Genomic DNA, 12,194 nt, shown 5'->3' on the forward strand with positions numbered 1-12,194 from the left:
GAGGGAGAGCGGTTTCCTCCAGGGATCCTGAAGCTATTGGGTTAACTTTGCATGCTCCTCCAGCTGGCTACCTGAGGAAGAGGCTGCTCTATGGCAGCAGCATCGCTACCACATCCCACTCTCAGGACTGGTGCCCCATGACTCCCTGCATGACAAAGGACTGCAGCTGTCAACAGATCGCCTGATGCTGCCTCAGAACGGGGCTGTGGCAGCCACTCTGAGAGCAGGCGAATTTCTGCCGCTTCTCTAGAAAGAGGCTAGCATTCATAACATCGCTGCACCTCCCGTCAGGCTAATGACACTTCAGTCAGCATCTTCTCCTCACTTGTCGGTACTTTGCCATCTGAGCACAAGTCTCTAATTACGCCCGGGCAACAAGTTTCACATCAATCCCACCGTTTGCACACTCACCGTACACCATCGCGCCTCCAGTCTCATGTAGGAAGCGGAATCGGTGATTTTTAAATAGCCAGATGGTTAGAATGGTAAGGATGAGCAAAAAATTAAAGGCAAGCAGCTCCACCGCTCCCTGGTGTTGAAAATGATCTTCATGCTTCCCTGACGTAAGCCGAAGCTGCCCCGCCATTCCACTCCCAGAACGTGATGCTCAGAGAAATCCCTGGATGAGGGGTGAGCACTTTGAAGAGGTTCGCCTAGGACAGACTGGCCGCCACAGAATTTCAGAATAAACGCTGCTACTTTGTTGCTACTTCACAAGCATTCAGATGGCTTAGCATTCAGAGGGCTTCTAGTTACAACTTCCTGTTTCTCTCTTAAAGCAGCCTCGTCTCTTTTCAAACTCCAGAGGGTGCTTTCATCATCGAAGATTCTGTCTGTGGATGATTCATTCTGGGAGGAGATCTTCCACAGAGGTCAGGTCTAAAAGCAGGATGCTGATATGTGGACTCTACGTCCCTCCTGTCTCCAGTGTGATATCTAAGGCTGTACAACCGGCAAATTGTAGATTAGTAATAAAACAGTTCAATTCACCACATCAATATTTTCCACATTCAAAAGGGCAAGTGCAGACCCCTGCCTTCATCCACTCAGGTTTCTCCTTCCCCACCAGATTCTACCACGTGATAAGGGTTGACAGATATGACTTCACGGGACTATTTCTTAAATTGAGAAGCACAGATCCGGTATGTGATTCCCTGGCTTTTTATAACTGTTCGCCATCGTGTAGACCTTCAACTAGAATAATCAAAAAGAAAAGTCTAGGCCCATATCTATTTGAATATGTTGAGAAAAAAAGAAGAAAGGAAGGAAGAGAGGGAGGGAAGGAGGAGGAGAGAGGGACAGGGAGGGAGGGAGGGAGGGAGGGAATGAGGGAGGGAGGGAATGAGGGAGGGAGGGAGAGAGGGAGGGAGGGAGGAAAGTAAGAGACAAGGAAGGAGATGGGGAGGTGTTCAGGACAGTGGCACCTCCAGTTCTTCTTCCTTGGCAAACATCAACACTTCCTTTTAACAGCCAATCACCACTCAGCCAGGTATGCCTTGGAGTCCCAGCACCTCACCACATGGTGGTAATAGAGGAATGTTAATGTCTCCATTTCTGTCGTGTGATTCACTGAGGATGTAGACTCCAAGCCAATAAAGGTTTCTGTACAAACACATAATAATATTAGGAACTGCCATTTATGATTTTGCAGACCATAATTCTAGCATCCAGGAAGCTGAGGCAGGAGGACCAATGTGAATTTGAGAACTCGCTGAGCTACACAGACACTGGAAGGTAACCCATCCAAAAACTAGTTTTGCACTCTGGGAGACTTCAGCAATCATTCCCCTGCCTCAGCTTCTTTGCTTATGAATTCTGGAGCTGGCTTTTCTTGGGGTGCTCGGTTTGGCAGGGGGCATCTGTGTGCAGTGCAGATGTTCCTATGCAAGGCCCCTTTTTTGGCAGTCAGCTCCCTGCTGACTAATATTCAAGATGTTTTGAAGCCTGTCAGAGATTGCTCGCGAGCAGTTGCCAGCAGCCTCACCTTCATCATTAGCAACCAAGCAGGTTGAGTCGTTAGATTTATATAAGATAATACAAATCCAAAACCTCAAAACCTGAGCACTTCCTGTTTTGCTGCTTTTTAAGTCATCACTAGTCACAGTCACTTTGGGTGACTCTTTCATGGTTTCCCCGTCTGAGAAAAGCCATGTTCTTTGATTGTCTTACCACATCCACCTCACCGTTCCACCCAGTAAGCAGATGTGATCCGTGGGTGAGAACTAGCATGAGATGTCTGGTTGGCTGGACCATCCTTTCAAAAGCTCTGAATTTGATGCCAACATGAGACCATAGAGACGGACTGAGGAGGGTGAGTAGAGGAAGGGGCCGCTCACCTGGAAGTCTGCTGGGCAGAGAATGGAAGCTCAGTATCAACAGGCTCTAGGAAGGTTTGGACAGATATGCTCTTTGGCTTCCATAGATGTTTAAATGGGAACATTATAGTAGTAAGGTGTTGTCTTCAGGTCTAAGAGCACACGGCCTTTCTGCTTTCCCAGTTTAAAAGCTGGGGATCTCAAAAACCAATTTACAGTAAAACACAGATTTATAATTCCCTCATTCAACTCTGTGACCCTTTGTTTATTTGTTTTTTCTTATTGCCAGTTCAGCTGGAGAGATGGCTCAGTGGTTAAGAGCATTGCCTGCTCTTCCAAAGGTCCTGAGTTCAATTCCCAGCAACCACATGGTGGCTCACAATCATCTGATATGCGCCCTCTTCTGGCCTGCCGGCAGACACCACAGACAGAATATTGTACACATAATAAATAAATAAAATATTAAAAAAATCTTATTGCCAGTTCACAATCCCATTCAAGGCACCTCTGGAAAGATTATGCAATTTCATCTGTTTTTTTTTTTTTAAAGGAAAAGGGCCAGCGAGATGTCTCAATGAGTAAAGGTGCCTGAGTTCGATTCCCTAGGCCCACAGAATGCAAGGAGAGAGCAGATCTTTGCAAGTTGTCCTCTGGCCCTTCTGACCCTCGTGAGTACTGTCACTCATATGGACAGCTGTCAATCTTGTCTGTGTGTCCCTCTACAATCCGCACTGTGGTTTTGCTCTCATCAAAGTTACCATGCTTCTTTTGTAAATCAGTGCGAGCCCTGATTTCAGTTCTTTAGATGAGATGCCAAGAACCCAAGAAAGCCTGCCTAAGACCCCAATTTCCAGTAACAGTTTTGTGTCCTAGGAAAACTAGGAAAGCAGATTGCTGGAACACCAAGACTTCCCAATTTCTAGACTCTGTGCTGTCTGTATGAAGGAGATAGATGTCGACAGAAGGAAGACCCTAGCTTGTGTCAAGTTGACAAAAAATAAAAAAATAAGCAAAACAAAAACCAAACAAGACCTATCTAGCACAGCCCTGGGATGCAAAATACAGCCTGAGAGAAATTATTAAATGACTTTAAATCCCAGTCTTATAACCTGCTGGGAACTGAGTGAAAGGTGCTCATCCCAAGATGCCCCAGGCAAATGAGCACACAGGCATATATAGATGAGCGTGCACAAATGAGCACACAGGCATATCTAGACGAATGTGTATAAATGAACTACATGCAAATGAGGTAAGAAAGAGAAAGGACAGATCTGCTGGGCTTACTGGCGTCAGTACGACCTGCCTCAGCTTGTCCACAAAGCCCAAGAGAGAGAAAGAATCAAAGAGAGGAACCTGTACTGCCAGGATAAGCCAGGGTGGAGCAGATCTTGCACACAGAAAGGAATGGCATGGAATCTACAGCCAGCAGTGAGCACTGGTGTCAGAGGGTTGCTAGTGCAGGCTGGGGAGGCTAGCCACCTAGGAGAAGAGACCCTGAGGGATTCGTCTCATGCTCTATGCAGGAACCAGGCAAGCTTGGCATTGTGCCTGTCATTTAGCCTTGTTATCCCAAAGCCATCAAAGGGGGTAATGGCTTTCTATCTAAGGCCTTAAGAATCTAAGGCCCATATGGGAACCCCTCGATTGCCACCTTATCCATTCTTACCTTGTTTCCTGTTATCACTTCCCCTTTGTCTATATACTTCTTAACTTCTGGAGGAAGTTTCTTCAATAAAAACAAGCTTTGGCCCATTGGTCTCTCTTCTGTCCTGCACGTGTTGAGGGACCAGTCATAAGGGGAAAACTGATTCACTGACTTATTATTGTGTTTGGTTTCTACAGGCAAGGAAGAAGGTGCAGGCTAGCCCCAGTAGCTCTAACTGCCCCAAACCCTGTAGGCTTCTGGGTTGGAATGGAGTAGGAACCCTGGAGCCGGGGGCAGAGAGGGGGCAAGGGGAGTCACACTGCAGGATCAAAGAACCTATCAGCCAGGATGACCCCGAAGCCAGAAGCCTGAGCACTTCCCTTTCCTTGTTCTCCTTTCACGTGTCCACGTGATAAACACATGCGCCTCTCTCTGTAACTCTAAACCCTTGTCTTCCCCACTAACTACTCCAGTTCCCTTGCAGCCCTATGACTCGGATCAAGTCAGTTTCCTGTGGCCAGGGCTCCTGCCTGCAATCCCAGCTCTTGGGAAAAGAACTGATGTGGATCTGAGGGCTTTGTAGTGAATTCCAGGCCATGCAGAGCTACAGGTTGAGGTGGTGTCTCAACCAAATCAAAAGCAAAACAAAAATCTCAGTAAGGAAAGAAAAGGAAGGAAACGGAAGGAAAGAGGAAAGTAAGTTGGCTTGTGTTGGCATAAACCAACAAGGAACTGTACCAAGGAGGAGAGAGAAAGCAATTTGAGATAGGGATGCATGGACACTGTCTGAAAACGAAGTGAAAATTCCAAACAGACTAGGACAGAGTCGCCTCTTTGTCTCACCGAAGTCAGTTCAGACTCAACCTTTGAGACAGCCATACTCTGGGTAAGGGAAAGAACTGTCTGTTGGACCATAACCGGGACCTGAACGTCTCAATTCAAACTGCCACTGAGAACCCTGTCAAGGCAGCTGTCAGAAAGGATCTTCTGACGCCAACCACAACCACTAAAACACTGGATGACTATGCTTGCCCTTTGTGTCCTTTCGTAGAAAATAACCTAAATGGCCTTCTTCAGTAATGTGGCCTTCAAAATTAAGTCTGTAAAGGAAGAATGCTAAATAAGGAATCTTTTTTGAAAGCAAGCATTTATTCCAAATTGTACTTTGAAGTTATTTCAACCTTGATTGTCAAGATACTATCACTCTGAGAACTCTTGAATTTGAAAAGAGCAAAAGCAAATGATTAGCAGCAATTTAAGATTCAGATTCAAACAATACTGCACCCCCAGAGCTTAGCCTTTAAGTGGGATCTATCTCTATGTGAGAAGCAGACTTGTACTGTTAGAGCCTTAGTAGGTCGAGCCTCTCACCTCCCCGACCACTGTCTTTACTGAAGAAATGTCAGTGATCTCTGTTTGGGATGTGACTTAGAGCAGAGGCCTTGTGATCTCACTTCAAAAATCACAGAGAAACCCTGTCTCGAAAAAAACAAACAAACAAAAAAATCCACCAGGAGACTGAGGACCATGCATGCTGAGTTGCATCTGCCATGGTAAAACCTCATTTGCAGAGCAGAACCCACCATGAGCTGAAGTTCTCTGGAGAGCTGTGTCTGTATGAAGGGTCCCGCAGGCTTCGATCTCTGGACTGAGTAGAACACTGAGGCTCTAGATGGGACATTGCAAGTCAACTGCTAGAATTTTCTTGGGCTATCTTTAGCCCTTTCTTGTGTATTACTGTCCCTTCTTGCCAGCCTCTGCGTCTGACTTAACACCCCTACTTTAAGATAAAGCTTTTGGGTTTCGTCATTAAACTCAAAGAAGTTTTCTTCTCCACCAACCTTAAAGCTAAAAAAGTGATGAGAGATTCTCCTGCCTTGCTGTAGTATTTCTGCTCAGTAACCCACAAGTGTATGCTGTAGGTTCATGAACTTCTGACTTTCCTTTATTCTGCGATCACATCAGCTTATGCAATCCCTTCCACGGTGGAACATGTCTTTCAAGGAAACTAGAATTAAGATCCCCAAGCCATGGTCAGTTATACCATCTGGCCCAGAATGAACCTGTTAGCTTGTGATTTATTTTGTTTTTATTTTTTGAGAGAAAGAGTATTTCTCCCTAGGTTGTAGCCCAGGTTGGCCTGGAATTCACAACACAGCCCAGACTGGCCTCACAATCCCCCGTTTCAGCATCCTGGGTGCTGGAATCACACTTGTGTGATATTACATCAGGCAAGCCTTAAGCTGGTTTTCTATTTCCTTGAAGCATCATTGTTATTTTATACCCATAACGTCCATATGTTCAGCCTATTTTTTTTAAGATGGCCTCCTACAAAGACAATACAGGAAAGAGAAAGAACTTGAGGGGTATACTCATCACCCTTATCCTCATGGGCTCATAGACTGTTGGCCAAATAATATGAGAAAATGTTCGCTCTTTGATTTCAAGCTTAGGAAACTCACTTCTGATAAAGAGTAGTTCAACTAGGTGATGCCTTTGTCCCCTCAGATGGTGCTTATAAGAAGATTTAGGAAACTATTGCTGTTCTCGAGCAGGAATAACCTCTGCAAGACAAAGCCTTACCCAGGACTTTAGAGGGATGGGGTCCTGGAGTCAGGGCCACCAGAAAAAATTCTGAGGCAGCTTCTTACATTGATGCCAAGCCCTGCACATGAGATCCAACAGTGCTATACTGAGAAACTAGCATTGCACAAGAAGGCTGCTCTTGTACTCATGAGAACTCTTTCTGCACACTATCGGGACCTGTGTGGTCAGTGCTCTAAATGATGCCCTAAAAGGGTGAGAAGTTCCTTTACCCACATCAAAGGGTGACAGTGCACTCTATGAGCATTTTAAACATCTAAGTGTGATCCCAACAAATATCTAATGTTAATGTTTAAACATCTAACGTTGATCCCAAGTTGTGTTAAGTTTTTGGATAAGTAGCTCAAAGTACAGCATTTTAATGTCAGCCTAAATGGACTTTAAAAAAAAAAAAGTTTATCCTGAAACAGTATTTAGTACTTGAAGTATTTAGTACTTATTCATTAATCTCAATGAATAAGATTCTTAGTTTTGTTTGGTTTTGCTTTTCGAGACAAAGTCCTGCTATGTAGCTCTGACTGGCCTGGAACTTACTATGTGGCTCAGGCTAGCTTTGAACTCATGGCAATTTTTCTGTCTCTGCCTCTCAAGAGCTGGGACTGCATGCACACCTGGCTATAGCTGTTCACTGTGAAAACAAAAGCCCTGAGATCTAACTGCCCCCCACTCTTGCAAACTTAGATCTTTTTTTTCCTTTTGTGTTTCTACAGTTTTAGACTGATCTCATTCTGATACCTCTTCCTCACTTGTAAGTAGCCCTGGTTGCTGGGCCTGAGTTCCTGCTCTCTTTCTGCTTTTCTGTTTGAGATCACTCAGCTGTCTCAGAGTCCTCCACTTAAAGCCAATGCTTCTTTGTTCTGACATCCAGTCCCCTACCACCCTATGCCCGTCAGCTCCTCATACAAGATTTCCAGCAGCGAACTCTGGCCTGGATCTGATGTTTTTAAACCCAACTGATTCCCTTTCAGCTGTGATTTTATCTTGTCAGAATATGAGTCACTTCACTGAGTCAAGGCCGTGTGGGGTTTGCCACCTATAACGAGCATGTGACCTTCCACCTTCCCCAGAGATCTGACTGTGTGCTCTGGATCTTCCTGGCTCTTCCCACATCAATGCTGTTTGGACTCCTGACACGGCTCTATGCAGCAACTCCTTCAAGTTTCCCATCTCCTCTCTTATTGGAAACCTAAGAAAACAGCTATCAAAATGTTAGATTCAAAGAAACAATAGCATCTTTGACAAATTTACAGACAAAATAGGGGTGGAACTGTTAGATGAAAAGAATGTAGCGGACATATCAACCAAATGCGATGTGAACACATCCCTGATTCAAACCAGTCGACGTCTATGTATGCACTGAGGGATGTATATGTGTTATTTACAAAACTAAAGACGTTAGGAAATAGGCAGAGGGTATATAATATGACTTAATATTTTCGGTGTGAAATAATATTATAGTTAAATTTTTCTTTTAATTCTTATTCCTTTAGGTGGGTGTGGTGTCTGTGCTTGTAACACCAGCATCAGGGAAGCAGGAGGGTTGACATAAGGCCTGCCTTGGCAACGTAGTGAGATCCTTATCTCAAAAATAAAAAAACACAAATCAAACAAAAGCAGCTCACACAACTTAGTTGTTTAAGATAATAATACAGATGAAATCACGAGATGTCTGGAAGTAACTTCAAAGTATTCCAACAGGTGTTCAGAGAAGGGAGGGGAGTCCAGCAGGTGCCTAGAACAGGAAGGGGAGTCCAGCAGGTGCCTCAAGCAGGAAGGGGAGTCAGGCAGGTGCCTACAGCAGGGAGGGGAGTCTGAGTCTGGCAGGTGCCTGGGGGGGGGTGGACTCCAGCAGGTGCTTAGGGGAGGGAGAAAACCAGCAGGTGCTTATGGGGTGTTGCAGGGGAGGATCTAGCAGGTGCTTAGGGAAGGAGTCCAATAGGTGCTTGGGGGAAAATCCAGGAGGTGCTCAGGGGAGGAGTCCAGTGGGTGCTTAGGGGAGAAGTCCAGCAGGTGCTCAGAGGGGGAGGACGAATCTAGTAGGTGTTTAGAGGAGAGGAGTCTTATAGGTGCTGTGGGGGGAGGGGGCAGCGCAGCAGTTGCTCAGGGGAGGAGTCTGGCAGGTGCTTAGGGGAAGGATCCAGCCGTTGCTTAGGGAGGAGTCCAGCTATTGCTCAGGGGAGGACTCTGGCAGGTGCTGGAGGAGTGCAGAGGCTTAGACAATTGTGTTGACAACTGCCGAAGCTGAGAGATAGACACATGGAAGTTCAGCATGTTCTAATCTTTTTAATGCATTTTGCATATTTCCATAAGTAACAATTTAAAATAAGATCAATGTAAAAGGCAAGTTCTTTCTCCATGGTGTCCTTGGTCTGGACTTGCACTGAGAGAGTTGGCCCTGCTGATTCTCCCCTCCTTGCCTTCTTTATTTGACCGTTGAAGCTCCCTCCTCCCAACTGTCAGTGGCAGCTAGGACACATCCTTTCTAGTTTACCTGTTTCCAAAAATTGGACATTTAACTCTCCCCTGCCAACCCTCTGATTTTTCTTCTAGCCATTTTCGTTTCTTGGGTCAGCCACTGACCTGCAAAAGCACCTTCTATCAGCAACCCGAGTGGCCACCCTGCACAGAGACACAGATCGGTGCCTCGCTCATCTGTTGTCAGAGAAGCTTCTTCCTGCATCAGATGGGGATGAAGAACTGGGTCAGTGTGCAGAGAGTGAGAGACACAGGAGCACTCAGTCCTAAGTGGGAGCTCCTCCCCTCAAGGCTCAGGGATCTATGCAGAAGAGGAGGCAGAAAAACTCCTCTTCAGAGACAGGGGTGGTGGATGACTCTGAGGAAACAGTGTTTTCAAGAGACAACAGTATTGATAGACATATGAACTCCCAGAGATTGCAGCAGCATACATAAGGACCTGTGCGGGTCCAGTGGTCATGATCATCTTCCCAAACATATATTTTAGAAGTACTGAAAAATCTAAAACTCCCATTCCCTTCCAGTATGTTAAACTAAGGAAGGAACCACTCACAGGAAAGACAGGCAGGCGCACTACCAGATTAGCAGGGGGTGCAGCTTAGACTGGCAGATTTCTTCCATCCCGAACCTGCATGTTCACACTGAGGGTACATCCAAGTGCGGGCCTAAGACTTTGAGTTTACTTAGGCACCTGGCTGCAAACATAAGCCCTGCATTGCATACTGTTTCTAGGATGGATGTTGTCTGGGCAAAGATGTTGCCCAGGTAAGGCCCCTTCCTGAGACATGAAGCTAGCATGTTCTTACCAGAGAAGTCAGGAAATCAGGGGGGAGGAAGAGAGAGAGAGAGAGAGAGAGAGAGAGAGAGAGAGAGAGCGAGAGAGAGAGAGAGCCCTTTTGCCCATAGGAGGTGGAACAGGGCCATAGGGCCACAAGCTTCCTTGTGAGAACTATGTCCAGATTGTAGAGTAAGTGAATGTGTTCACTGGGCCAAACCAGGACTCATGTGAAGACAAGGATCTATTGGATCTCCTAAATTTGAAGTTTTCAAGCTGAAGAGACTGGACTGGGGAGGCTGATTTCAAGTGATTTGTCTCCTTAGTTGGTTCTGAGTGTCAGACGCTTGCCCTGGAAAACATTGCAGAAGTTTTTACTTTAAAAAAGGGTTACAATGACCGGGCGATGGTAGCACAGTCCTTTAATCCCAGCACTTGGAAGGCAGAGCCAGACAGATCTCTGTGAGTTCAAGGTCAGTCTGGTCTACAAGAGCTAGTTCCAGGAGAGGCTCCAAAGCTACAGAGAAACCTTGTCTCAAAAACAAAACAAAACAACAACAAAAAACCATACAATGACAAATACAATCACTTTGCAAATTTGCAAGTTTTTTTTTTCTGAACTGTGTTCATTGTTATCCTTGGAAATTCAATCTTGTATTTAAACATCCCCATGGAACGAACACACAGCAAGAACGCTCTATTGCTTCTCAAATACCACAGATCTCAGAGGAAGGTCTCTGGATGGGTAGTGTCAATGTCACCTTCAGAACTGCGGAGCTCAGAGGAAACCCAGCAGAGATGGTCCTGGTCCCTCTACCAGGTTTGCTCCACCCACCCCTTCCCAACCAAGGATCAGACTCAGCACTGCTCCTTCTGAGTTCTGCCACCTTCAGCCATGACTGTACCTACCTGCCATTCCTCTTTGTAAGGCATGCCTCTCTGTGCTGTTAATGACCCTCTCCTGGTAGGGAATGCCTTCAGAATTCCTAAACATTAAGTTTCTCTGCTCCATTCCTCCCCAGCACAGCAAATGGCATGTATCAGGAGCAATCCTCCCCCAGCCCAGAGCCAACTCAGTGATAGGCAAGCCTCTGTTGGCACACGGGGGGAGCCTAGACAGCATTGGGTGCTCAGGAGAATGCAGTTGAGGAAGGGCTGAAATGTCCTGTCTACAGATCAGAGAGGGCTCACTGCTCGCTGTCCTCAGGCTCTCTGCTCTCCACCCAGTCAAGGAGAGCAGAACAGAGCAGTCTCATCAGGAAAACAACGGTCAGACTCTCAAGGCACCCCACCCCCACCCCGCCAGTCCTACACAGTCATCTGCTATTGTTACCATTCCACCACCATCTTGCCTGTCTTGACCCCTAGCTAGTACCTTCTTATTCTCAAACTGGACACGGTCTTTATTATTTATTCTTTGCATGTGTGTGAATACAGGTGTGTGCATATGTGGTGGTCTTAACCTGCTCTTTGGAGTAGGTTCCTTCTGGTGCCTTCACTCTTTAGAGTCACTTTCCTCCTGCCACGGTATGAGATACGGAGCTCACACTCAGTTCCTCCGGCCACTGTGTCAAGGCCTTTAACTACTGAGCCATCTCACTGCTCCAGGATAAGATTTTCACTACAGGACTGTGCAGTCTGTGGTCATTCCCTGAGCTTGTGTCAATAAAAGATCTCAGAGTGGCTGTGGCTCCCCAGCCATCACACTCATTAAGAGAAAATGACACAAAGACGTTCCTTCCCTTTGCAATAGTGGAAGCTCCCCAAGAAGGACTCCAGTTGCCTGAGGGTTCTATTCCATGGGCCTGGCTGACTGCCTAGGGAAAGATCTAGGCTGTCACAGAGAGGACGATGTACAAGGGCCACTGTGCCAAACAGAAAAGGAAAATTCCTCCTCTGGGGATAACAAACAAAAATCTATCTGTCTGTCTGTCTATCTATCTATCTATCTTTCTAAATAGATTTAGAGAGATTGATAGATTGACTCTTAGATCTCATATGCCCTGCAACGAAAGCTCTGGTGTGAATTCTTTGGGATGATTTTTGACACTAGCGGAAGACTGGCAAGCACTGCCCTAAGAGATATTGAGAGAGATGGATGCATCAATTTGGGCCATAAAGTAAATGGAGCCCAAATACCTGGAAGTACTAACAGTTTATTCAAAAATAAGTCCTGTTAAGAGATCAACTCAGCCGCACTTAACCTTTAGCGAATCCCTTTGACCTGACAGGAGTTCAAGTGCTGAGCAGCGCCTAAGCAAGAACAATTTAGGTTCTGTCAAGAGGCACGAGGGAGGTGTTTCTAAGAGGCATGAGGGGGAAAAGCTTATAAAGTGTTTGCAGAAAGTATTTGATTGTTTAAGCTGCAGAGGTCAGGTGA

General features: G+C 46.0%; 1 protein-coding gene across 1 annotated transcript in view; it reads right to left on the reverse strand.

Annotated features, from left to right (window-relative positions):
* The window catches only part of Slc9a9 (solute carrier family 9 member A9), a 548,379-nt gene extending 547,635 nt beyond the window's left edge, over nucleotides 1-744 (reverse strand). The window contains exon 1 of the mRNA XM_050157298.1: nucleotides 412-744. Within this exon, the coding sequence (XP_050013255.1) occupies nucleotides 412-586 (175 nt within the window). The 5' untranslated portion in view covers nucleotides 587-744. The remainder of the gene's footprint in view (nucleotides 1-411) is intronic.
* Nucleotides 745-12,194: the final 11,450 nt, after the last annotated feature.

This window comes from Alexandromys fortis, unplaced genomic scaffold (assembly GCF_014885135.2).
Source record: "Alexandromys fortis isolate MF-2015 unplaced genomic scaffold, M_Fortis_MF-2015_v1.1 scaffold_85, whole genome shotgun sequence".
Classification (NCBI taxonomy): domain Eukaryota; kingdom Metazoa; phylum Chordata; class Mammalia; order Rodentia; family Cricetidae; genus Alexandromys; species Alexandromys fortis.